This window comes from Ambystoma mexicanum, chromosome 10 (assembly GCF_040938575.1).
Source record: "Ambystoma mexicanum isolate Mex_15411 chromosome 10, UKY_AmexF1_1, whole genome shotgun sequence".
In the NCBI taxonomy this organism is placed as follows: Eukaryota; Metazoa; Chordata; class Amphibia; order Caudata; family Ambystomatidae; genus Ambystoma; species Ambystoma mexicanum.
Genome location: NC_090932.1, coordinates 100,691,899 through 100,719,703, shown reverse-complemented (window position 1 = coordinate 100,719,703; position 27,805 = coordinate 100,691,899). Strand labels below are relative to the sequence as shown.

The following is a 27,805-nucleotide window of genomic DNA, read 5'->3' as shown; positions in this document are numbered from 1 at the left end:
AGTCAGTCTCCTTTAAAGAAGGAACTTTTTGTCAATCTTTTAGTTGTGTAGTGTGAGGGATGGAAGTAGGTTTTGACAGTGGAATTTCTGTTGACAGACACTGACGGATCCTTTTAGTATTCTTTTTGAGGCAGAGAAACCCCTCAGAAGTTGGGTATAGTAAGGGCTGTTTTCACACAGAAATAAGTCTATAACCAAAACCATGTCACCTTTTCTGTCTGCTTCCTTCTTCGACACCCCTTAGACTACTGTCTCCACCTCTGATGTTGGAACCCCCTCTGAGTCTCTCCTGTTACCATCTCGTACGCCCTCCCCACCCTTGATGTTACCACCAACTCCTACTAACCATCTAGTTTATCCTGCTCTTCAGCTTCTGCTCCCACTTCTACTCTCCACTCTCCTCTAGTTCCTGCAACGGTAACCCGCACCAACAAGTTGGACTGGCTGCAATTACTGTTTAATGCTCTGCCAGGGTGGGTTTTATTGAGGGTCTGCCCCTGTGAATAATAGTTTGAGGTCATGTATTCGGTTAATCTCATAAGCGCATCTAGGGCTAGGTGAAGCTCACTTGGTGGGACCAGGACTTTTTTGGGCCTGTCTTCCATCATGGATTTCAGATTTGTCCTCAGACTGCCTTTACGGAGGGCTGCAGGCTGTCCCATGTGAGAGTTAGATTGAAATCGGACTGTGTAAGCTTTATAAAATGACCGCTGTTGGCAGTACTATGACAGTACTATAAGAGTGGGGTGAGCAACACTGTTTCATAAGTGTACGATTTGTTCACTAGAGAACACTGGTGTGATAATGCAGTCCTGTGTATGCTTCTCAGCGATCGGGAAGTTGCCGTCTGGAAACCAATTCTTTTCGGACAGCAGTGCTTGTTGTCTGTTCCTCTGACTGGCCCGGGTAATTTGTTTCAGGTGCAGGGTGAAAATGAAACTGTATACTGAAGCTAACCTGTACAGTGATAATTATGTAGGGAGGGTTTCCCTTAAAGAGAAAGCGGGGGCGTTCTCATTAAAAAGGAAATTATGGCCGAGGGTATGTTTCTTAAGGGCTAGTTTGCCCTGACAGGCCTGTGAAATGGAAAGGGGCAGGACCCCTGAAACTGGTCTGTAATGCAACAATGTGAATTCCCCTGCCATTAGCCAGGGATGAGGGCCAAGTGACCTGGGTATCCTCCTCTCCATTACTCCCCTGGCTTGGGTTAGCACCCAATTCCCTGAGTCCCCATCCTGGTAATTACTAACAACCAGGCCGAGGCCTTTCACACCACTTGCACTTCTTCTAGAGTGCTTTGCGCCCTCTTATGTCCAAATGTCTCTTAAATGGAATCTGACACCACCTACTGGAACAAATATATATATAAAGTATGCTAGTTGTAGTTCTATACACTGTGAAAGCCAAACCACACCAATGGTAGATTGGCGAAAAATGTAAATGTAATTGATTAAAGTTTTTGGATCTGGACTCTCAAATCACAGCCTCAACTGACTGATCAGATTGTTACGATTATCACCAGAAAGGTGACTGACCAGGAAGACTTGAGTGTAAACATTGTATTCTGGGGCTGTAGCCCCATGGCCCTGGTCATTATAGCACTCTATCCCTTCCTGTGAGTGAGGATTACTAATTTACCTTGGTCTTAATCAGATATGGGCCTTCCTGAAATGCAACATGCAGATAATCCTTTATGTATGAGCTTTTAGTTTTTGTGGCCTCCAAAGGACTTCCATTTTCGCATCTGTTAGTTTGTTCTGTATGGTGGGCCTTCCCCCAGCTAGCCTGTGATCCCTAATTCTTTAATGTGCTTTGTTTCTGGGTCTCCCATGCTGTAAAGACATTAAACCGAGCCATGCAAATGTAGCATCTGGTGGCCTTTCAATGTTTTGACTAATACCTGGCTAATTAGGTGTTCTGTAAACAAAGTGTAATGGCATGTAGTCGGGATAGATGTAGCACTTTCTCTTGAGTCCTTAAAAAAAATCGTGCAGTATAAACAATTCCCATCTTTATTGCATGTTGAAGTTTGTAGATTCTCCTTTTGACATGAACCTCTTGAAACGTATATAGTTACTCTGTGCAACTTCTGTAGTTATAATGTTGCTTTAATTTTGGCCCTATTCACTTTACATTAGGGTCACTCTGCTTCTGTCGCATTGTGTAAATAATATTTGGATAATTGCAGTTCTGAATCTGTGAGTGAATTTCACGCCGCTGAGCAGATTTCACAAGATGCCTCCCTTTCAGATTTGTTACCCTAAGCTGATGACTACCAATTGAATAATCAATATTATTATGCTATTTATTGAGTGTGCCTAGCTTTGAGAAGCAACGGAAACCCTTTACAGAGGTGCACAACATTACAGATACACAACAGAGTGCTTTACAGAGGTAATCAACAGTACAGATGCATAACTGAGTGCTTTTCAGAGGTAACAGAACAGATATACAGTGGTTGGTAGGATGCAGAAGAGGGGGGTACAGCCGTACAGGGTGTCTGGGATCAGAGGGGCAGACAACGTCTAGTGAGTCAGGTGGCGCGGGGGGGGGCGACATGATGGCCTAGATGTTGAGACGGTGAGACTCCTTGAAGAGGTGGGCCTGGAGTTCTTTCCGGATTGTAGGAGCGTGGGGAGAGTCTGATGCCGATTGGGAGGAGGTTGCATAGTCTTGGGGCATAGGCAGAGAATGCTTGTTTTTCTGGTCCTTTCCTTTTTGCACAAGTGGATTTCAAGTCTGCACGCGTCCTGGCTTCTGGTGCTGCACTGACCAATGGAGATGTTGAGTTTCTGTGCGAGGTAGCTGGGTGACTCGAGGGCGACTGCCTTATACATGATACAGCACAAGGTGATGGTGATTTGTGTTTACATTGGGAGCCAGTGAAGTTTGATTAGGGCCAGGGTGATGTGATCGTATCTGCAAAAACCTTCATGCATGCAGCTGTGTGTAGGACACTTCACAGGGGCAAAAGGGAGGACGGTGGGAGGCCTTCGAGGAGTGCATTGCCCCCCATCAAGGTGGTATAGGCCCAGTGCTTGAATGGTGGATCTAAATCTCTCCGGAGGCGGGTAGGGCTTGACTTTCCGCAGGATGGAGCACCAATACCAAGCAGTCTAGTTTTCTTCGCTATGTGTCTTAAAGGAGAGGTGTTTGTCGATGTGGAACCCGAGGGACTTGGTGCAGGAGGTGAGCTTGGGTTTAAAGCCCACAGGGTCCATAGTTGATAGCCAAGTCTGTATGTCTGGGTGTTCGTTGTTGGTGAGGAGTAGGAATTCAGTCTTCGAGGGGTTTTGCTTAAAGTATTCCCTGGCCATCCAAGACGGTCAGCGAGAGACAAGTTTTGAGCCTGTGAATGTCCTTGGAGTCGATCTTGAGGTATAGCTGTCAGCGGATTGGTGGATGTTCTGTGCAGCTAAGAGGACTGGGGAGAGGATGGAACCCCTGCAGAACTCCCACAGGTGATGGGTAGCATTGGCAATCGCAAGGAATCCATCTGAACAAACTGCGGTTGATTGACGAGGAAGGACTTGAGCCAGTGTAGGACACAGGCGTTTGAGCCCCATGCGCCGCTGTAGGGTGTCTGAGTGCCTGGTGTTCTGCTGTGTCAAAAGCAGCAGAGAGGTAGAGTAGAACCAAGCGGCAGGGGTTCAGTCATCAAGGATGTTGAGGGTGTTGTCGACCACCTGTACGGTTGGCATCTCTATGCTGCATCTGTGCCTGATCCCATTTGATAGGTTTGGAGGAGATTGTTGGTGTCTTGTGTTGCTGCAGTTGCGCGGCTACCACTTTCTCGATCTTACCTGGGAAGGGAAGATGGGTGATGGGGCGATAGTTGCCTACAGTGGGTTTTAGTAGAGTGAGGATTTGTCCTGTCTTTAGGGTCGATGGGAAGGTGCCTTGCGTTGGGTAGCTGTTGATCCCCCAGGTAGGAATTAGAGCTTCTGCAGGGGGGGGTCTGAGGATGGATGCTGGAAGGATGTCTGTATATGATGTGGCTTTGAGGGCGGCCAGCATTTCTACCAGGTCCTCTGTAGCGCATAGCTTGATTGTTGTCGGCTGGAGATTTCGCGAAGGACGTGAGGTGGCTCTATGGATGCAGAGCTGGTATCTGTGCTGACAAATATTGCTGATTTTGTTGCTGGGGTTTATGGCAGTGAATGTTTTGGTGTGGTAGGGCTGGGTAGTGGGTTGATGCATTGCTTCAATGCTTTGACAGGGGCTGGGGGGGGGGCTGCTTTTGTCTGCTTCTGCTATGGTGTTCTGTTAGTAGAAGGCCTTGGCTGTGGTGGATTGCTTGGAGTTCCTTGAGGAGCGCCAAGTCTGATACGGTCCTGGAGCGGTGCCAGGTTTTCTCTCGTTTCCGTTCGAGTTCTTGCCTGTTGCAGGGTGTTTTCTGTTTGCAGGTGTGTTTCAAACCACATGCCAATCAATGGAGGTTCAGAGGGTGGCGTTCAATGCTTCCAGTAGTGTGTTGCAGTTCAGTTGGTTGTCCATGTGAAGTGGCGGCTGGCAAGGTCTTCCGTGAGAGCTTCCACTGGGAAGTTCTTGATGGGCCTGAAGGTTTGTCTGATGGGTTTCTGCTGACAGTGCTTGACTGGGATGGTGTGCAGGATGTTGGAACAGCACAGCCAGGTGGTCCGACCAGTCAAGCAGGAGAGGAGAGCTGTACTGGAGGGAAGGCAGTACATAATTAGGTCGAGGATACCGCCTTTCTCGAGCATTGTCTTTCGTGTGTTGTGGGGCTGAGGGTGTCAAAGCCAAGTAGAACTTCCGTCATTGGTTTTGGTGGCCTTGTTGGCCTGGGCTGTTGAAGTCGCCTAGGGAAGGTGTTGGCGTGCGTGAGGGACATGGTGGTGACCATGTCAGTGAAGTCTCAGGTGAGGGTGGTGTTCTAGACTAGGCTTCTTGAGAAGCATGCCTTGGGAATTGTGGCTTCAAACTAGCTATTATCCAAATATTTAGTTGCTGTGAAAGCAGATTATCTGACACTAGCTAGTGTTGTTGTAGAGCCAAAATTAACAAACTCAAGACCTGAGCCCTAGCAAAAGTATCCTCTTGAAGAACTGCACTGAGCAGTCTAAGTGGAGAATCTACAAGAACCAACAGGCAATACATCATTTTAAAATCCTAATTCATAGTTCATGATTTTGACACCTCGAAGAAAGCGCTTAGACGACCATAACTGATTAAATTCCAAGCCAATTTTCAGCAGCCTCTACTACACACTTTTCTCTGTCAATATATGCACATGTGATGAACTGAAAACTGCAAAGATAAAGATTGTGTTGGTCCCATCTTCTCTGTATCCCTCTAATAGCGGGTCTGCAACCTTTGGCTCTCTGGATATTTTGGACTATAACTCCCCATAAGTGCTAGCCATCATGGGCCCATGGAAAGATGTCATGGGAGCTGTAGTACGAAACCTATTGGGATTCAGATTGCAGAGTGCTCCCGCCTTCCCCTCCAACCTCTAGCTTTACTGAAAGCCCTGTTTGACTTGGTCTGCATTTTGGTCTTCTTGCTGCCTCTATTTAAATTCTATTTGGACTTCCCATTAGCAGGCAGGAGTAGGAGATGTACTGAGTTGAAGCTACTCACTATAGTAAATATCCCACTAGAATGTCGTTTGGGGTTGACGGGGACTGTGGATGTGGAGTACAATAGTCCCTCCCCTGTGTAGCTTTTACTATTGCAGCCAATTGAAACCCACTGTTGGGTGGTGGTGCTATTCAACCTGCGTTCGCCCTCTCCACTGCTACCTCTTTTCCCCCACACAAGAGTTGATTTGGTTTGTTGGTGTGAGATAGTGCTATGAATTTGCTGAATAACTTTTTGTTTTTGGGATGGATGGAGCAGTCCCTCATGTTGGAGGGGGGTGTAGGCTGGTGTAGCATGGAGGGGAGGGGAGTGGAGTGCATTTTGTTTCTGGTACCAAAGGACTTAGCAGAGTGATGACATGCATGTGAGACACATTTGCTAAACTGCTTTGAAGAGAACTAAAAGCAAAAACGAAATGGATGAATATGAGTAAGCAAACAGGAGTCCACAATATAGATGGGGGTGGAAGAAAGTAGCTGTTTAAGTAAAGTAGGAAAAGTAGTGAGTATTATGGCAGAGGGAGGAGACCATTTCAGTGTTTGGGGGCAGGTAGAGCGAATAAGCAGAAGTAGTATTGGATACAAGGGAAACTAGGAACGTTTAAATAGCAAGATCAAGATTGAACAGAATGAGGAGAGTAAAGAGTTATGAAGATGAGCAGCAAGAGCCTATACATTTAAATGCAATGTAGAGATAACAAAGATATTTGGCCTGGGAGGGGGCAGTCGAGAGCACAGCAATGGAGCGTGGAAGAAAGAAAGTAAGTCTACTGTAGGGGGGCAAGAGCATAAGCAGGAAGACTAATAAAAGAGTAACGGCAGTCCAGATAACCCAGTATGATAGAGAGGGTCTTGGTGGGCAAAAATAGAAGGCACTCGTGTTCTGGATATTGTAATGTTGGAACCAACAAGTGCTACTAGAGTAGAAATATGGGTTGAGGAATCCAAGATGACTGCATGATTGAAATATGCCTGTTTCTCCAGCATGGGGTCTGGCATGGATTCACATGCTCATGAATATTCCCCGTCGTCAGGCTGGGAATCCTCAGTAAAGAAAAAAAATCAGTATCAGTTTCGTTTCTGATCTGTCTTTCGTAGTAATAACCAATCACTGGTCTCTGCGTCATACTGACCACAGCCAATGACTGCCCTCTACCTAAGCACCGCCTCTGGCAGCCATCTTCAGATTTTTACCGCACGTTCATGTGTTGGGATCCTCGTGCTATTGCTCTCGAGCGTTAGTGCTATTTTTTCACGTTTTTTTCTCAAAAACTTCGTTTTTTCGGTCAAAAGAGCCTCAAGCTCCACCGACTCTCCATCCGATCAACGGGGACCCGTGTCGGATTCGTCTGCGCCCCTCAAGGGTGAAGATTTCATCGAGCTACGCTTTTGGAGGACTCCAGAAGTTTCTCAGGCCCGGACATGGCCCAGGAGAAGGGAAGCTCGACGCCCGGAAAGCTGTTCAGGATCTGCCCTGGATGCCAGCTGCAGAACGTCTTTAAGGAGGACCAACACTCCTTTTGTCTCTACTGCTTACATGAGGACAAGACGCACGTGGAGAAGGACTGTGCGTTTTGCGGCAATATGTCGGAGCGGACCATGAAGGACCGCCATCAACGTCTCGCCAACTGGCTGGAAGGGAAGAGCCCGTCAGGCGAGAAGAAGAGGAAGAAATCCGAGCGGTCTTCTAAGACCTTTGAGGGCGCCCCGGCGACGGGGGTCCAACACAAGGCCAAGCACTGCGAGTCCGCTGGCACCGGGAGCGCCGAACGGTCAGGCTCTACGGGCGCCAGGCAGGGCGCACCCTCCCCGGCACCTTCAGCCACGAGCTAACGCTCTGGGTCGGGTAAGAGGAAGGGCGAGCACCCGGCGAAGCTCCTGGAGAGGCCCCGGTCGAGCTCGAAGGCCCCATCGGAGGGGGAGCGAGGCAGTGTCCCCCCTCAAGGATAAGCTGGTGAGCGCACCTAAGGTGGTGAAGGCCTTAATCCATCCGGCCAAGCCCTCTATCGATACTGTTGCGGTGGCCCTGGCTCAGCCTGTGGAGGCTACACCGGTGGTGGCGACCTCGGGGCTCAGAGTCTCCCTGCCACCTCGGAGGGAGTCCTCTTTTGTGCCCATCGATAGGACCCCCGTGAAACCCCCAGCGGGGAAGAAAAAGGGGGGGGCAGGGCGTCGTCGTAGATTCGGCCTCAACCTCGGAGGAAGAGCTGATTGAGGTCTTAAGCCACGGCCTTGGCGTGGAAGACCGGCCTGTCGGGATGGATCCCGACGCAGGTGACGACGACATTGCCGAGGGTGCCGACGGGGTCCCTGATCGCCCGTCGGATTCCCCTCTGCCAGTGCCACAAGACAACTCGGCGGCCATTTTGTTGGCTATACAGTCCTTATGATTAGAGATAAGGACGAGACTACCGTTGGCGACGGAGGAACCTCTCCCGTCGGGGGATCCTGAACCGGGACCTTCTGGTGCTCCCCCGCCCAAGAAAAGGATTCACCCTCCACCTCCTTTTCAGCCGTCGCGCCCCGTCCAGCCCTCCTCCCCGTCCACCCGAGGGGATGATACGGGGACTGACACGGCAGCGACGGGTACGGACGACGAGGTATACGACGAGGATCTACCGTCGTCACCTCCCACCAGGGCTTCTCCGCCCGACGAGATTGGATCGTTCCACTCCATGATCGCCAGGGCATCCGAGCTTTTCCAACTCTGCCCTGAGGAGAAGAAAAAGGAAGGATTCCTTTATCAACGGCGCGAGGCCAAGAGGAAGACTGTCCTCGCGGTGCCTCTACTGGACGACATTTGGGATGAGGGCCTCGCCCTCCTCAAGAACCCTTCCACAACGCCAGCTAGAAGAGACCGGTACGAGAAGAAGTACCGGGTCCCGGACGCGGCCCCCCTGTGCCTCCGGGCGCAGCCTACCCCGGACTCCGTCGTCTCCGCGGCGGCCAGGAAGAAAGCGCGGGGGGGTGCGGCCTCCACATCGACTTCCCCACCTGACGGCGAGGGAAAGAAATTGGACGCTACGGGACGCAGGGTCATCTCGTCTGCAGCGACGACGATTAAAGCGGGCAACACGTTAGCTATCGTGGCCCGCTACGACAGGGAGCTATGGTACAAACTGGCTCCCCTGCTGGACTTCCTACCGGACGACAAGAGGGCAGATGCCCTGGAGATCCTACAGGAAGGCGAGGTGGCGTCGGACCACGCCATCACTATTGCGACGGACATCGCCGACACTGGGTTTCGCCAGTTGGGCAACGGCGTGTGCCGTAGGCGGCGTGGATGGCTCAAGGCTACGGACTTCCGTCAAGACGTACAGACCAGAGTCCTGGACATGCCGTTCGATGGGAACAACCTGTTTGGGAAAACAGTGGACGATTCCCTTCAGGCCATTAAAGCGGACACTGAGACGGCCCGGGCCCTTGGGGTTCTGCAGCAACGACGGACGCCCTTTCGGAGCAGCAGAGGCAAGGGCGCCTCCAAAGGTTCCGGCGGCGGTTTCTCCACCTACCGTCAAGCGGCCCGCTCGTCGTCTCAGGAGGCCTACAGAGGACGAGGCAAGTCTGGCGGACCCCGCCGTCGTCGCCAAGGAGGTCAAGGCGGCAAAGCCTCGTCGAAACAGGATTGAACCGGCCGTGGGGTCGGGCCCCCACCGAAGCACCCCGGTGGGAGGCCGGCTGGCGATCTTCGTCAGCGTGTGGGAGTCCATCTCCACCGACCGTTGGGTGCTGGACGCCTTAGCCCGGGGCCACGCGCTCGAGTTTCAAAGAAGGTGCCCGCGCGTCCCCCCCGTGGCCAGGAAAGAGCTTCACGTCCCTCAGCTTCTCCTGGAGGTAAAGGCGATGCTCAGGAAGGGCGTCATCGAACTCGTCCCAAAGAGGCTTCGGGGCTCTGGAGTTTACTCGAGATACTTCCTCGTGAAGAAGAAGACGGGAGGATGGCGCCCCATCCTAGACCTGCGACGTCTGAACAAGTTCATCAAGGCGCAGATGTTCCGGATGGTCACCCTCCAGCACGTCCTGGGGCAGCTGGAGGAAGGAGACTTCCTGTCGTCGTTGGATTTGGAGGATGCCTACTTCCATATTCCCATCCTAAAGGGGCACCGAAAATTCCTCAGGTTTGTGGTCCAAGGGCGTCACTACCAGTTCAAAGCCCCCCCCCCTCCCCCTTCCGACTACGGTCGGCACCCAGGGTATTCACCAAGTGCCTTGCACCGGTGGCGGCGCAGCTGCGCCGCGAGGGGATCCACGTCTACCCCTACCTGGACGACCGGCTCATCCGAGCCAAGACGAGGGAGCTCGCCGTGGAGCACACGGCAAGGATCGTCCAACTTCTCACGGACCTGGGATTCTCTGTGAACTACGCCAAGTCCCACCTGGTACCCGCGCAAAACGCACGGTTTCTGGGAGCGAAGCTCGACAGTGTCCCTTCTGGCCTCCCCGTCGGAGGAAAGGACCAGGCCCATCCTGGGCAAGGTACAGCGGATGTTGGTTTCCGACGCGGCCAAGGTGAGGTCCATCAAGTCCCTCCTCGGAATGATGTCTTCTTGCATCTACCTCATTCCCATGTGCAGGCTCCGGATGCGCCCGCTGCAGGAGTTCCTGGACGCATGCTGGATCCAAACGACGGGCGGCTTCGAGGAGAGGATCACACTCGACGAGAGTTTCCGCCGAGCGGTCCGGTGGTGGGGCAACCGCGCGCATCTGACGGCGGGCATGGACTTACAGACCCCAGACCATCAGGAAGATGCCTCCCTGGAAGGGTGGGGAGCGCACACCGAAAATCTGCACGCGAGAGGCCTTTGGCTCCCGACAGAGAAGTTCCTCCATATCAACGTCCTGGAGCTCCGTGCAGTGTTCTGGACCCTCGGGTCCTTCCTTCCGTCCCTCAAGGGCAAGGTGGTGAGGATCTTCACCGACAACACCACCACCATGTTTTACATCAGGAAACAGGGCGGAACCAGGTCTCCAGCGCTGTCCAAGGAGGCGCAGGACCTGTGGCATTGGGCCGTCGCCCAAAGGATGTTTCTGGTGCCGTTTCATCTGGCAGGGATAAAAAACACCATTGCCGACTCACTCAGCAGGGAGCTGCGCTCGTGCCACGAGTGGGAACTACGGCAGGATCTAGTGGATCGCCTCTTCCGATGGTGGGGCACACCCCAGATCGACCTGTTCGCGACTGCGACGAACTCCAAGTGCCGGAGGTTCGCCAGCAGGTTTCCCCAGGCGAGGAGCATAGGCGATGCCTTCTCGTTCCCCTGGGAGGGCCTGTTCCTCTACGCGTTCCCTCCTTTGCCACTGCTAATCTGGCTCGTCAACCAGCTCAAGAGGTCACGGTGCAGGATGATCCTCGTCGCACCTGCGTGGCCAAGGCAGATATGGTTCCCGGACCTTCTGGACTTGTCAACGTCCCCGCCAATCAAGCTGCCGGTGGACGCGGATCTACTCTCCAGGGAAGGAGGCGCCATCCTCCACCACGACCCGAAATCGCTGAACTTGCAGGCCTGGCTCCTGCAGCGCTAGAGTTTGGAGGATACGACATACCGGCCGACTGCAGAGAGGTTCTTGCAAAGGCCAGGGCGTCCTCGACTCTTAAATGCTACGGACACAAATGGAAGAGGTTCTCTGTCTGGTGCCACGCACAGAAGATTAACCCTCTACGGATTATGGCTCCCCAGGTACTGCCGTATCTGCTGACGCTGGCCAAAGCTGGACTGGCACACGCGTCCATCATTCATCTTGCTGCGATCTCCCGATACACCAGAACCACGGGCCGGACGTCCTTGTGGTCTCATCGTCTGGTGAAAGAGTTCATGAAGGGACTGTTCAGATCGTTCCCGCCGGTGAAGGCGCCGGCCCCGGCGTGGGAGCTCAACGTGGTGCTGACCAAGCTCATGGGACCTCCGTTCGAGCCTCTGCACTCGGCCCCGTTGAAGTTTCTGTCGTGGAAAACAGCGTTTCTTGTGGCCATCACCTCCGCACGATGGGTGGGAGAGATCCAGGCCCTTTCCTGCAAGGCCCCGTACTTGACTTTTCACGACACGAGGGTAGTGCTCAGGACGCACCTCTCCTTCATGCCCAAGGTGCCGTCGGACTTCCATCTCAACGAACCCTTGGTGTTGCCTGTGTTCTTCCCGTCGCCTTCGTCGCCGGCTGAGAGGACTTTGCACTCGCTGGATGTGGCTAGAGCGCTGAAGTTCTACGTGGACTGCACGAAGTGTTTTCGGAAGACGTCACAACTCTTTGTGAACTTTGGACCTGTCAATCGGGGGAAGGCTCTCTCGAAGGCTTCCATTTCCAGATGGCTCTCCGGCTGTATCATGTACTGTCATCGGTTGGCAAACCGACCGCTGCCTGGCCGTCCGAGAGCCCATTCCACCAGAGCGATCGCGGCTACCACGGCGTTCCTTTCTGGTGTGCCCCTGCTGGACATATGCAGGGCTGCTACATGGAGGTCGACGCACACCTTCACGAAATTCTACTGCGTCGATCGGGATTCCAGGGAGGAGTCCAGGGTCGACCAAGCAGTGCTGCGCAACCTGTTCGCCTGAGGTGAGCCTGGTGAGGAGGTAAGATTGCTTGATGTTGAGTTTGATGTAATGCTTAATGTTGAGCCTTTGCCACCTCCCGTGGTTGTGCATGTGTGTACTGCTATGTATTCTTTATTCATGAGCATGTGAATCCATGCCAGGCCCCATGCTGGAGAAGGAACAAGTTACTTACCTGTAACTGTTGTTCTCCAGCATGGGTCTGGCATGGATTCACATGCGAACCCTCCCGCCTACCCCTCTGCGGCTCTTCACTTGGTCATACTGCCACTTCACGTGCTTCCAAATCTGAAGATGGCTGCCAGAGGCGGTGCTTAGGTAGAGGGCAGTCATTGGCTGTGGTCAGTATGACGCAGAGACCAGTGATTGGTTATTACTACGAAAGACAGGTCAGAAACGAAACTGATACTGTTTTTTTTTTCTTTACTGAGGATTCCCAGCCTGACGACGGGGAATATTCATGAGCATGTGAATCCATGCCAGACCCATGCTGGAGAACAACAGTTACAGGTAAGTAACTTGTTCCTTTTGAGGGAAATGTATCAGTCTTATGGAGATCGCTGGTGAGTTGAGGAGCAAAAGGTGCCAGAAGGGGTTTAAAAATAAAGTAGGAAGTAGACGATAGTGGGGAGGACACAGGCACTTGGTAACTGATTGTAGAGTTGTTAAGCATGGAGCAAGTCGAACAGTGATATTCGAGCCATTAGAGTGTGGTAGGACTTCCAACAGCTCTGCTTTACAGACAGTTATGAGAGGCTTGGATAGGTGAGGTGATTTTGTGAGGAATAAAGGCTCAGGGAGGGCAAGGCGTCTAGGGCTGATGGGATTGCTGATGACTGAAGAGGATTCTAGTTGAAGGGAGAAATTGACAAATTTGGGGCGGGGGGGTGTATGACTGAGATAAAGAAATGTAAAGGTTGCCCAAGTTATGGTTCACAAATGTTGGCACAAAAGGGGGTGGAAGGCAGAACTAGGTGTAGCCAGTGTATAGCCGAGATGCCAATCTAAATCGGCAGTAAGGCAAGGAAGAGCAAAAACCTTAAATGTAGATTAAAGAAAATTAGGTCAACCGATGACCCCGAAATGAGGTAAGGAACTGGATATGACATTGAAGCAAATTTAAGGAATACATTATGGAGACAAGAGGTGGAATGAGTGGTTTGGAAATGCAGTTTGATAATGCCTAGCAGAAAAAAGTCAAAGGGTAGTAGCTGAACAATTGACATCCAGGTCTTGGGGGGTGGGGAGAGGATGGGGAGGGACTGGGAAGGTGCGGGAAGAGATGAGGGGGCTATGGGGAATGAGTGCGCAAAGAGGGCGATTGGGTATAAAAGGCAAGAGTAGCGTGCAGCTGAGAAGACGGGAGGAGTTTGTGGGGCGTGGTAGAGAATACCTGTGCGACCACAGCTTCACCTCCTCAGAGGTATTCTTCCTTTCCTCTCCTTCCCCCAGAAGCTCACTGTCTCCAGAGCTCTGGTTCTCTCTAGGCTGGACTATTGTAACAGCCTTTCTAAATCTGCCTGCTTCTACTCTCCGCCCTCTGCAACTTATCCAGAACAGGACTGCAGGACTGAAATCTCTGCACTGGCTCCCAGTGGCTGCGAGGATTAAGTTCAAAACCCTTTGCATCATTCACAAGGCCGCCTGGGGCCTCAATACCTTCAACTCTCTCTTCCTAAATATCTTCCTTCTTGAGCTCTTCGCTCATCTGCCTCCAACTCCCTCAGGGTCAGTCGCTTCTTCAAGTAACAAGTTGGTGGTAGATCTTTCTGTGGCTGTTGCCTCCCTCTGCAACAGCTTCCCTGCCTCCCTTGAACTTGAGAACCATCTCTGGTTCCGGAAGCACCTCAAAACCTTTCTCTTTGCTTCCGCTTTTTCTCCTCCTCTCCTCTGCTGACCTCCTGGCTGTAACCAGAACTGCACTGGCTACCTGGACACCCTCTGATCTCGGGCCCAGGGCCTTCCCTCGCCAGCGTCACACTCCTGCACTGCCCACCTGGCAACCCCCGCACTTGGGGACTGTTTCTGTATCCCTACAGTCCCCCTTCCAGCACTTGCCCATGCACTTATTTATTGTTCTCTTCTTCCCATGTAATGCACTGCCCCAGCCCTCTTCCCAAGCACTTGCGCTATCTGAATGACACCTGTCCTAGTAGGATCGGTGTCAGTCCTCCTTTTGTTCCCCTCCCTTGCCTTGTCGTGCCTTGAAACACTTGTGTATAGGCGCGTTAGAAATGTCATAATCTATGGAATCACATGTGGTAGTCTAGCAAGTAGATTTGACCCAGTGGTTTGAGCCTGAGAAACAATGGCAGATGTACTTGTGGGGAGGGAATCCATGTTTCAGTAAATTTAAGTAAATGTAATTTAGGGTGGAAGACGTTTTATTTGGAATAGATGGTGCATTTCATAGAATAGACAGTTTGGGGCGGGTGGAGGGTGATAGAGAAAACAGTAAGCATTAGAACTCCTTGAATTGAGAGCAGCTGGAACACTGAGCAGAGCTAGAACAAGTCAGTGAAGCAAAATATGCTGACTGTGTAAAGTGCAACAGTGAAAACTGCGTAGACTTGCAGAATGGTTCATTGCCTTTTTAAAGTTGCAATCTTCGCTCATACAGATACCTTGTCCTATAAATGATTTGTCAGGAATGTTTATTGGGGGTGGTCAATTCAAGAGTTGGTGGGGAATGTTAAGGGGCAGAGTTGTAGCTTTACTGTAAAAATGACGCAAGGTATTTAACCGCAATTGACGCACTTAACAGCTTTAAATGCTTTTACCCACACATTTAAATTCATCGATCAATTGTCACAGGGTTTAACAAGCAATTTTTCAAAAATGAATGGAAAGGCAGAATGGGGAGAATGATCTCATGTCTTTTTATCTATCGAAAGAACATGCAGCGTCCGATGTACAAAAGGAGTATAACCCCTCCGAGGTCACCTGAGTGGAGAAAGCCCATGCCAGGTCTACAGTGGCCGTTGCCGAGGAGGTGAGAGTTTCCTACGGGTAGAATGGTATGTCTAGCATTATGCCTTGAAGCTGGTGTGGGGGTGGTGGGCGGAGCAAGTTGGTTCTTTGATTTCTGTTGATAGTTTTCGTCTTTTCAAGACCTGTGTCACTTCTCTTTAAATTGTACTGCTATGGTGAGCCAGATTAAATTGACATTTATATTTGGATTATACTCCCAATTTACTACAGTTTAATAAAAATAACCATTCAAATAATCATGGGCACATTCATATTTGTATTTACCTAGTGTATTGCTTTTTCACTTTCCTAGTTATAAAGAAAGGTATTTTACTGGGCATTATGTTTATGGAACAGACTAGCATTAACTCCCCAACTGCTGAGAACATGTATGTTACATTTTTGGGACGGCCTTCCCAGTCCTCTGAACAGGACCTCCAGCAACTCTGCATTTCACATTAATTACAATTAGCACAGTTAAAGGGTTATGAAAAGCACTCACTTAAATTTGAAGAGGCATGTTTCACTGGTGCCCATTTCAGACTTTTGTAAATTTTATTTTTTATGTAAAAGCCTTGTTGCATTAAAGCAATTTTAGTTGTTTATATAAGAGAGCGCTAATGATTGAACACGTTTTTTCCTTCTCTAGTTCCACCTTGAAGCAGCGGCTAGGGATTTTTGAGAATTTTAATGAGACGTCACTCCCTCAAAATAGGAAGTATGCTTTAATTTTACTTTATAATGTTATTACCAGTCTGTTGATGTGTCCTCCATCTGCTTTCCTTTCTTGCTTCAGATGTTTGTGTATTTTGGGGGATGTGACCCTTACATTGCATTGAAACAAATGGGAGCCGCCCACGTGTATCTGTGGCCGTATGCTGACGCTGTGTGACCCGCTTGTGTTCCTTCTCTTTAGCTGAAGAAATGTAAAGCATATTGCCTTCCTCACCTTGAAATGCCGTAGAGCACACATGTTTGAAATGTCTATTTTGTTTCTTTGGGTTTTGCACCCAGCATCTCCTATAGACTTCCCTAGTCTACTCCGTCTTGTTCAGGATTAACCGTTCTTGTATGGATGTGTTTTGAGATTGGCTCTTAAACCTTGCAGCCTAGTGCTTAGGACTGTCGCCACATTCTCTTCTGCAGTTCCCTTACTAGAAGGGTAATCGTTAGCATCTGCATATGGAAGTATCCAGTGACATTACTGCACCAAATCTGTAGAACAGTCATTTTCTTTTTCAAAAACAATTTTAATAACCATGTGTTTGCTTACAATAACTTTTCTATTCTTTGCTCTGTTTCGGAAGTGTAAGAGTGGCATTTATATTTTTTATGGCAGAGGGGAGGTTGGTTTGAGATGGAGAGAAGTGGGTGAAGGGTTGCCTTTGTGTTCCTGTGGATGGTTAATATATACTGTTTTTTTTTTACTGGCCAATATAATCTACTGCCTTTTTTCCATGGAAGACGTTTACTCGGTATTGTATTTTTGGGCAGGAAATACAGGAAACTTATTTGTAAAGTCTGTATTGCCTTTGCTCCAGCAGGGTATCCTGCTCACACATTTGCTTAACTAGGAGTAACTAACCTACTTCATAACATTCTTAGAAGTGACTCCATCCCTCCTTTTAAGTAGCAGAGTGCTACACGGTTGGCACATTAATAGTATGGTTAAATTGGCTTACGTAGAGTTTATCTTAAGGCTTCAGAGGCGTATTGAGCTACCAGGGTCTCAAATGTTCTTACCAAGGGATTGACTCTGTTGGAAGAAAATGCACACATTTATGGTCACTGATGTCCAGGTTTTTTGGCAAAGAATATCAGCCTTCATTGAAAAACGCGAGTGATACACTGTGAATTGAGGATGTGGTCCATTATGTTCAAGGTCTGAGGAGTCCCAATAGTGAGCCACCAAACATTTTGTGTTCTATCCTATTTCACTAGTCAAGATCCAACATATCCAAATGGGATCTGCAACAGTTCGCTCTCCAGACACTTTGAAATACAACTCCTGTCAGCCCTAATTTGCATGATTAATGTTGCAGGATTATGGGAGTTGTAGTCCAAAACAAACTGGAGAGCCAAAGGATGCAAACCCCTGCAACATGACAATGTTCACCAAAGTCCAGTGAAGACTGTACTGCCCTAAATTCTCCATTGCTGAATTTTTCCCACCGTGTTTCTTTTTTTAATTTTTTTTGTAAGTTTGTTTATTTATAGCACAGCACAGAGGAAACAAGACATTAACAGTAATTGAGTTTCACAGGTAAGTCAAGCAAAATAGACTCGAGTCAGCCCCTCCCACCCCCCCCCAGTTCTCGTGTCAGCAGCAGGGGATTTCTCATTCGGCCTGAGCAGGCTGGGAGCCCCCCCTCCAACGGGGAGAGGGCCCAGGCGATCAAGCGTGGTTTGAAAGTCAGGGCCGGGTAATTCCGGTCGTAGTCCAAAACTGGGGCCCAAGTGTCAGTGAATCGGTGGAGCAGTCCCGCTTTGGCTGCCATGACTTTTTCGGCTATTCGAATATCCCATAATTTAAGCCACCAGAGGGTTATCAGGGGGCCCTCCGCGGACTTAAAGTTGTGCGCCACTGTGATTTTGGCAGCCAGTAAGAGTTGGGAGATCAGCGCCGCTCTTCTCCCTGTTCTTGGATAGGAGTCCGGAAGTGGGATCCCCAAGAGAACCCTCTCAGGCGTTGGGGGGATTTCAACTTGGGTGATCTCTCGAATGATGGCAAGGCATTGGGTCCAGAATTCCTTCACTTTGGGGCAAGTCCACCACATGTGGAAGTAGGAACCTGGAGAGCCACATTGGCACCAGCAGTAGGGGTCCAGGGCCGGCTGGAAATGATGGAGGCATAGGGGAGGGTAGTACCAACGCAACAAGAGCTTATGGGTGCATTCCCGATTGGTAATGCACCGAGACGCTGTACGCGTTCTCGTCCAAACGTCTATCCACGTGTGGTCTTCGATCGCTCGACCCAGGTCCGATTCCCATTGGGTCATATAGGAGGACCTGAAGAGGAGGGGGATCATCCTGCAAAAGTTTGTATAGGGCCGAGATCTTACCCCGGGCCGGCAGGTCCTTAATCATGAGCTCTAGGAGGGCCAGGGGTCTCGTTGCGGCAGCTCGAGTTTGGGGGTGAGTGCACCAGTGCCTCAGTTGGGCATAGGAGAATCTATCTGTAAGCTGGAAAGTCGTTTTGCATTGTTTGAAAGTGAGAGGGGCTTCCTTCTCAACGAGCTGTCCCAAAGTTTCGAGGCCTCCCGCCACCCAGTTTCTGAAGTTTTGCGGGCGGGCTCACGGGGTTAAAGCGGGGTTAAGAAAAATTGGGGAGGCTGCGCTAAGGGTTCCAGGGATGCCTCCACGTCTGCGGGCCCACTCCCATGCTTTCAACGTCTGCCTGGTGGCAGTCGGTAACCCTGGCCAGTTGCGTCGAAGTGTGGTGGGAATGAACGGGAGGAAGCGGAGGGGGAGAGGAAGGCGAGATTGTTCGATTTCCACCCATTTCGGGCGATTGGAGACAAGATCCCAAGCTTGAAATTGGGCCAACTGTGCTGCAATGTGGTATTTCTGGAGGTCTGGGACTCCCAACCCTCCCAGTTTCGGCTGGACATCATTGTTCTCTGAGGGATCCGGGCTTTCTTGCCTTTTCAAATAAAGCCAACGATTTTCCTCTGGAGCCGTTGCAGAGGGGTAAAGGGGATTGTGGTTGGGAGGGCAGCGCATAAGTAGAGGAAGCGGGGAGGAGGTTCATTTTGCTTGCCATAATGCGCCCCAGAAGCGAGATTTCCTGTGTCTGCCAACCGGCCAAGTCCTTTTCCAGTTCCGCAAAGAGTGGGGGGGGGGTAGCTGGCCTGGTAGATCTTCGCAGGGTCAGCGGGGATCTGTACTCCCAGATATGGGATCGCCTGGGTATTCCATTGGAGTGGGCTAAGGTACTGCAGGGCTTCTTTCGCCTGGGGACAGGCCCATGCCGAGGGCAACTGACTTGTGAAAGTTGATAGCGAAACCCGAGACCCTCCCAAAAGTCTGGATCTTCGCCAGGGCCGCCCTCATAGTCTTTGATATTCGTGACGGTCAGCAGCACATCGTCCGCGTAGAGGGCAATCTTGTGTTGGGTGGTGCTGATCTTCGGGCTAGAGATGAGGGGGTTCTGGCGAACTCGCTGGGCCAGCGTAAAGAGCAAGGGGCATAGGGACATCACTGTCGCGTGACGCATGTGAGAGGGATCGGATCCGATAGGCGGCCGTTGACTCTCAGCCGGGTCCTCGGGGCCTGGTAATTCGCCAGGGTCATCCGCATGAACTTTGGTCCGAAGCCAAAGGCCGTTAAGGCGAGAGAGAGATATGGCCAGTCTATTTTATCAAAGGCTTTAGTTTTGCTGGGAGCTCTGAGCAGTGACCTCTATTGGGTCTAGAGCCCTGCGGATGTTGTACTTCGTTGTTCTGTGGAGGATGAACCCCGTCTGGTCCGGATCCATAATGCTTGGAAGGACTGGGGCAAGGGAGTTGGCCAGGACTTTGGAGAAGATGTTGGCGTCAAAGTTCAACAAGGAGATCGGTCTCTATGAGCTATTTTTCAGGGGGTCTTTTCCAGGCTTGAGAATTAAAACTGTGATGGATTCCTACATCGATGGGGTGACGGTACCAGAGGTCGCAAACGAGTTGAGGCGGGTCATGGGGGCTACCAGTTGAGGGCGGAAGAGTTTATAGAAGCGTGTGGAGAACCCGTCGGGGCCAGGAGCCTTCAACTTTAGGCTTTTGATGGCTTCCTCCACTTCCTCAGTAGTAATCGGGGACTCCAGTCCCTCTCTCGCCTCTGGTTTGAGAGGCGGAAGCGAGGCCTCCTGAATGTAGGCACGCTGTTCATCTGGGTCCCGTGGGATAACCAGGACTAATGTCTGGCAGAGTGACTCCCAGGACCCACCTTGTTAAATTGCAGTCATTATCTCCAACTGGTGGGCAGTCGCCAACCGTAACTTCTCGTCTTCTGAGTGATAGGTCCTCCCTTGTGCGTCACGCAGGCCCTGGATGAAATTCCTGCTCTTCTCCTTAACCAGTTTACTGACCAGTAATTGGTTAGCTTTGTTGTGGACGTAGTGCCATTGCTTGGTTCTGGTCAACAGATTCGCTGTAGCGTCAGCATAGTGCGCCTCGAGCTTCTTCCGTGCCATTTGTAGGACCCTGTAGGATTTCGGGGACCAGCCTTTGCGTTTGAGTGGCCTCTGCCTTGCAAACTTTAGTTTCCAGGATAGCTTGTGCCGCCTTCTTTTGTTTGTGGTAGGCGGCGCCTTGGGCAATTAACTCCCCTCTAAGTACTGCCTTCATGGCATCCCAGGTATTGGCTGGGGAGGTGTTCTCGTTGGGGTTTTCAGCAAAAAAGTTTTTAATCGTTTTAGCAATCGTGTCCCTTATAGCCATATCTCCCAAGATGGGGTTATACAGGCTCCACTGGCGGCAGGGAGGGGGATCCGGATCGTGAGCCCGCAAGGCGAGCGAGACCGGGGGAATGGTCTGAGAGGATCTGGGAGCCAATCGTAACATTGTTTGTGAAGGACAGAATCTGGGGGGAAACCAGCAGCAAATCGATTCTGGAGAAGGTACGGTGAACATATGAATAGAAGGTAAAGTCCTTCTCTTCTGGAGAAAGCACTCTCCAGGAGTCAACAACGTTCAGCACATGGAATAAGTGAAGCAGAGCTGTGGCCAATTTAAGGTCTCTAGCTGGTGAGGGGTGAGACCTATCCCTGAGGGGGTCCGGGACCCCATTGAAGTCGCCTCCAATGACTACCTGCCCTTCAATGAATGGAAGGAGAGAATCCTCTAGGTCCTGGTAGAACTCCTCTTGGTGCTCATTCGGGGCGTAAGCTGAGACGAGGGTGTAAAGTTGACCAAGGATAGTGCATTTGACCGCCACAAAACGGCCCTCGGGGCAACTCGGCGAGTCCAGGATCTGGGGTTTCAGGGTCTTAGCAAATAAGATCGCAGTGCCTCCTTTCTTCGTTCTTCCGGTGGCCAGAAATTGTAGGGGGTAGAGTCTGCTTCGTAAGCGAGAAAAGTCAGTTGGGAGTAGGTGCATTTCTTGCAGGAACGCGATAGAGGTTCCCTCATTATGCAATCTGTGTAGGATGGATTTCCTCTTCGGGGGGAGTTCAAGCCTCTGACGTTTAGGGTGGTAAGCTTCAAGGTTAGATGCGGGGGCTGGAGCCACAAGTCCACTTGTTGCGGGGGGATGTGGTGTGAGTCGAGTCAGCCATAGCCGTGAGGGATATGCAGCATTAAGGTTTCCTGTGGCTGAAAGTTTTTAAAGAGTCCAACGGGAGACATAAACTACCAACAGTGGCCTCCAACGGGAGGACCAGGCTGCAACCAGGGGGACCGATTTGTAGTGTCGGCGGCATCCCCCGGCCGCACAGGTTTTCATCTAGTGACAATGTCAACAAAGTTGAAATATTCTCCAGGGGTAACATGGCATCCACCCTGCAGTAGGGTATGGACCACAGGGGGTCCGCAGCGGGCTTGAGAATATGTCAGTGGTTCCAAGATCTACGTGTGCCTCAAAACTATCGGCTCCCGTTATCTGGGTCTGCGCCTTCTCCGCACCCTAGACCATGGGGCCCGCTTTGGCCCGGGAGAAGCGGCGTCCCGCATCAGGTTCGTCTGGCTAGGAGAGTGTGGTTCCGTGTCTCTGGGGTAGTCCGAATGGAGAATCGATGCAGCATCCTTGAGGTGGCTGTTGGTGCGGAGGGAGCCCTTGTACGAGAATTGTAGTGCCGTGGGGAAGAGCCAGCGGTAGCAGATCTTTTGGTCTCGCAGGAAAAGCGAAAGTGGGCGTAGCGCCCTGCGTTTCTGGAGGGTAAGAGGGGAGAGGTCCTGGAAGATCTGCAGGGGGGAGCCCTGAAAAGAGAGTTCATCTTTGGAGCGGACTATTGCCGCAATGGCTTCCTTGGTGGTGTAGAAGTGAACTCTCGTGATCACGTCTGGCGTGGGGTCAGTATCGGATCCCCAGCAAGGGCGCAACCGATGAGTACAGTCAAGCAGGAGTTGCGACTCTTCTAGATCTGGTAGCAAGGATCGGAAAAAGAGGCTTATGTATTCAGGGAGCTCCTTATCGGAGATTGCAAGGGGGCACCCCCCGGATCTGGCGGTTGTTGCGCCGGGAGCGTTTTTCTAAATCTTCCTGTTTGTATTTCGAGGATCTCGGTTCTGTCCATTAGTGCCTGAATGGAGCGTTGGACCTCTGTTAGGGAGTTAGAGTGGTCTGTAGTTAGTTCTTCGGTCTCCCCCAACCTGCGTTCAACATCGTTGACCCGCTGTTCCGTTTGCTCCAATTTGGACGCGAGTTCCGTCGTACAGGACCTGAATTCTGCTTTAATATCAGTCAAGACCTGGAGGCCCTCTTTAGTTGCAAGAGATTCCCTATCTTCGGTTGGATTCTGGGGAGTGAGTTTGGGGGGGGGTCCGCTTTCTTCCCCCTCTCCGGAGCCAGCAACATGGTAGAAATATCACCCGATTTGACTGATTTTTAAACTTTGGACATGACTTCCAGGTGAAGGGCTGCTTCGGGGGATCCGGATTGGCAATTGCGCATGAAGATTGTGGGCCCACAACCACCGGTACCAAGGGGTGAAGGGGGTCAGGGAAGCAGTGTGGGCTGGGGTACTTCAGGGGGCTCCGTGGGCGGCAAGCGCTATACTCCCCTCAATGGCAAAAGGGTACCTCTGTGGCGCAGGACTGCTCAGCGGAGTAGTTTGCTGGTCCACAGGACGCCTTCCAAGTTCAAAGCAGGGTGCAGGAACTGCGGGCTGGCATCTGAGTAAAGAGGAGGGGGAATGGGCAGGGGTGCCCCAGGAAGTCCTTGGCGTGGGTCCGCCGGCGGGGATGCTTGTAGATGGGCAATCCGGGAAGTTGCCAGGGACCAGAGTTGAGTCCCCCCTGCATACATACGGGTGGTTAGTGCAGGGAGATTGCCCAGCAGAGGTGAGGTCCGGTTCCGCCTGGTGGGCGTAGGTGTGAGCTTCAAATAGGAGCGCAAAGATAGTTCAGGCTCATTAGGGCAAGTGATCATCTGCTGCAGGGGCTGCCGTCTCCCCACAATCCATCCCAAGCCCCAGGGTAGCAGCCTGCAGAGGGGCATGATTCGCCCAGAAGGGCGCCAGGAGTCCGCGGGGCCCGCTCCCACGGGCGAGAGGCTGAAGCCGTGGCGGGTGAGCCCGCAGCAAGTAGGCGGAGGAGGAGGGGAAAGCGCTGTCAGCGCACCCAGAGTCCACGCTCGCATGCCCAGAGGGAGTGGATGCTCCGGCGGGGCCTCAGGCTTAGCGTCGATACAGGGAGGCGCCTCCGGGCGGCGCGGATCAGAGGCCAGGTCCGGGCCCGACTTCCAAACTGCTCCGGCAGTGCACCTCCTGAAGAGTTAGGGGTGCTGGTCTTTTTGGTCGGGCCCCGCAGGGAGCCTGGCTGCAGGAGTAGCTTTTGGGATGAAAGAGCCTCCCCTCGGCCCTGCGCCGAGGGGAGGCTGCAGGGCTGGGGGAAGGCGGCGTGCCCGTCATTTTGGAATCAGGCGGGGCCGCGGGCCGCAGCTCCTTCTGCTGCGTTTTGGTGGAAGGCGGCCGCGCTAGAGTCCCAAATCACCGCCACAGGTGCTCCCGAGCTCCGCACCTCAGGCTGGTCGTTCAGGAGTTTTGGGCATCGCGTGAAACAAAAGGATTTAAGTTACGCTGTGGTCCCATGTGGAGGCCATTACAAGAGCTGCCACATCGCAGGCACTCCAGGCCACGCCCCCGTTTCTTTTTTTACATTTTCTTTTTTTCTCCCCCCAAGTTGGGCTTCTCTGTCAGGAAGACCTTGTCTGCTGTGGTTCTAGACCAGTGGCTTCAAATAAAAGGGCGCTGATGCAATTCATTGCTCGAAATTGAGATTTCATGAGTGGGAGCTAAAAGCAGCTCCTGGGTATCTGGCATCACCCAGTAGGCAGGAGCCAGTACACAGCACACCATGAATCTAGCTTGCACATGAGATGCAAACACTAACCTTCTGTCCATAATGTATGTTCCGTTCCACTTTTAATATCCCTTAAATGTGTGCTTTTGTCTTTCCTCTATTCATAGTTCCAAATATAGAGTAAATATCATGTATGTTTGTATGTTGCCAGTTGGCATGGGGAGCCAATGGTAGCTCCTGGTAACTGATAGTTCCCTACTTGAGGTCCCATATTTATTTTCAGGGCTACCAGGCAATCTTAGTGTGGTAGCCCTGGAGGACACAGATTACCCCTGCCCCCATCCTCCCTGTTAAGAGATTTGTTTTTTACTTGTCAGCAAAGGAGACTACTCCGACTGTCGAATTCATGTTACTGACATCCAGTTCTAAGGCTGATGCTCATTTCTGACACTTTATAATCTCTCCCCTTGGCCAACTCCACTATAACGTACTGTCGTAGATAAAGAACTTCATGCTACGAGTCTCCTTTCATAGTTTCGATGCAGTGTCCAGGACCTTTGAATTTCTTTGGGTGTAGGGTTCACTTTGGGTGTAGGATTTACCATGGCCCATCTTGTACACGTCCTGTAATCTTCCAAGGACAATGAAAACGATGGCAAGACAATCATCCTACACCTGAAGGTCTTTATCCAAATGGCTTTAAGAAAATTTAAATGTCTACAACATTTGTAAACACTCATGGACGTGTGGCTCTCGGTGTTGTCCGGTTTTGATCATGTCTGTAAACCTGTTTTGAATAAGTTCAGAACATGAAAGTAAATTGACCAAGCAGTTTTTTATATCCCATCCTGCCCCAGACACGTGTGGACGTTTCTAGGGGAAGTGGTTGTGACACATCCCGTGATCTGTTTGAGAACAGGAAATGCTTTATTTTCCAAATGTAGCTATGAAGCAAGGTAATAATTAAGCAATGCCTTTCTTCGTGACTAGTTAAAGATATTTTATGAAGTTAACCCGTGCCTCCATGGTCCCAATGGTAATTCACAAGTATTTATTTTATTTATTTGTGTTTGTAAAGCGCACAAGCAGCCCGCAGGCATAGAGGTGTTGTTGCAGAGCTTGTTTTATTTTTTTTGTTTTTTTCAAATTTGTTTATTGGCATTTTCAATTATATCAAACAAGTTGTGTGCGATAGAGCCATTCTCAAATAGCAATAGTCATATGTTTAAGTTAACGTCAAGAAAATACAAAACAACCGTAACTGTCTCCATAATTCTGTCCGTTTCATATATCGTCAACTGCTACGGGGGAGGGTGGGAGCGAAGTGGAACCATCTGGCAACTTCAAAAGGGGATGGCTTCCGAAAGGTCTCTATCCTCTGCAGCACTTCCGCTGCTGCTGGCTTTATGATAGGTCCCACATGAGCCTAGACTGAGTTCCAATTCAGGGGGTTTTATCATCCGAGGGGTGGAACATGTCTGGTGAGTTCCTTCCATGCCTCGAGTGACATACTGGAGTCATCCGTGGATCTGGCCACACAGTCCTCCCATGCCACAGTCTCGGCTAGCACCCACCGTTCAGTCTCTTTGTGCCATAGTTTGAACTGAGGGCCCATGGGTTTTTTCCAGGCCATTGCGATAGTTCTTTTGGCCAGTATGCACGATATGGCCATGAGTCTTTTCGCGTGCTTGAGTTTGGTTGGTCTGGGGTAGGTTCCCAGGAGGCACTCATCGGGTGTCCAGATATATTTGCTCAGGCCTGCTTTTTCGCAGGTTTGTTGAATCTTCTCCCAAAGAGCCCTCGTTCTGGGGCATTGCCATAACATGTGGATCAGATCCGCTTTTTCCCCCCTGCACCAGTTGCAGGTCGGTTCTGCCTGGGGATTGAAGGTGGCTATGCGGCACGGGGCCAAGTAAATTCTATGCAGAATGTTCACCTGAATCTGCCTGAATCTATGGTTTCTGGACACCGTTTTGGGGAATGTAAGAGCTCTGTTCCACTCCCCTTCAGACATTTCCCGACCTATGTCCACCTCCCATTTGCTTTTCATTTCCATGCTCCGAGGATTTGGCATGTCGATCAGGTGGCCATATATTTGCGAAATGGGTCTATCGCCCTCTCCTAAGTTGTACATCAGAGTGAGGCGTGGGTCTGTAGCTGTAGCTGGTTCTTCCGGCTACGAGTCCCATTTGCGTCGGGCCACAGCACAGGTTCTTTGATACCATAGAAATTGGCCGGTATGTATGCATGCCCTCCATCTCCTGTAGCGAGATGAATTCCCTGAAAGTGCCCTCATCATACAGATCTCCCCAGGTGTAGACCCCTTCCCTCTCCCAGAGCCTGATGTGTTTCAAGTCAGAAAGTGTTGTGCATAAGTCTGCGATCAGGGGAACTTCCGGGGCATAGGGGTTCCGTGAGTTAGTGAGCATTTTCGCCCTGTGCCAAATTGTCCTCCCTTGATCAGCCAAAAAGGGTAAAGTTCCCAGCAGTTTGGACGGCGCCCAGACCAGTTCTTTCAGATGGAATTGGGGAAGCATGGCCTGTAGCAATGGTGTTTCAGATGTGGGTTCATCATCTAGCCCTTTGGTCACAAAACTAAGCTGTGCTGCTAGGTAATATCTTTCTAGATTTGTAAGTTGAATACCGCCTTGGCTATATGGTAGGGTTAGCAACTGCAACGCTATCCTATGCCTGCCTTTCCCCCATAAGAACTCTTGCAGTATGGTCTCGAGCAGTCGGAAGAAGGGTTTGTGTATATAGTAGTGTACATTCTGAAACCCATAAAGGAATCGTGGGAGAACGATCATTTTGATTATCGAAGCCCTGTCCATAATCGAAAGGGGGAGTTTCGCCCAGAAGGCCATTGATTTGCATGGAGCTGGGAGTGCTGCCTTTGTGTTGCGTTCGTGCATTAACTCGGGGGTATGCATTATGTGCACTCCAAGGTAGCGGAATGACGTATTCTGCCACTGAATCCCCACCTCAGGGAGTGCTTCTAAATTCTCTGCTTTCAGGGCCGCCAGGGGGAACATACAAGACTTAGATCTGCTAAAGCTTATCCCAGAGACCTTGGAATCATTTCCAATACGTATAGCATGGTTGGTACGTTGAGATGTGGGTCCCTGACGTAAATGAGAACGTCATCCGCATAGAGCGAGATGATGTGATCCACGTCTCCCAGTCTTATGCCTGCATCGAAGAACTGCTTTCTAAAGTAGACAGCTATGGGTTCTAGTCCCAGTATATAAAGCATTGGGGATAGTGGACAGCCCTGTCTAGTCCCCCTGCATATATCCCAGGCCTTCGACACATACTTCCCAGATTTCACCCTTGCCTTAGGTTTAGCATACAAGATGTTAATCCACCTGATAAACCTGGGGCCAAAGCCAAACTCCATGAGCACTGCTACAAACCACTCCAAGTAGATGGAGTCAAACGCTTTGACTGCGTCCAGTGACAGCAGTGCGTATGAGTCCTTGTCTTTATCGGTTTGCGCTATATGTTGTAGCCTGCGTAGGTTCATGGACGTGTTGCGGCCCGGCACGAAGCCGCACTGGTCTGGGTGAACTATATCTTCTATTATTCTAGACAGCCGCTTTGCTAAAATCGTAGTCAGGATTTTAACATCATAATTTAACATTCCAATCGGACGATGAGTCATATTGGTCTGCCGGCTTGTTGGGCTTGAGGATCGGAATCACAAGCGTCTCCCTCATGCTTTCGGGTAGTATTCCTTCTTCGTATGCCTCCT

At 50.9% G+C, this 27,805-nt stretch overlaps 1 protein-coding gene across 2 annotated transcripts in view; it reads left to right on the top strand.

Moving 5' to 3' along the window:
- FYTTD1 (forty-two-three domain containing 1) overlaps positions 1-27,805 on the top strand; it is a 493,848-nt gene that overhangs the window by 145,804 nt on the left and 320,239 nt on the right. For both annotated transcript variants that reach the window (XM_069617583.1, XM_069617582.1), the window contains exons 4-5: positions 15,043-15,140; positions 15,768-15,836. In XM_069617583.1, the coding sequence (XP_069473684.1) occupies positions 15,043-15,140; positions 15,768-15,836 (167 nt within the window). The remainder of the gene's footprint in view (positions 1-15,042; positions 15,141-15,767; positions 15,837-27,805) is intronic.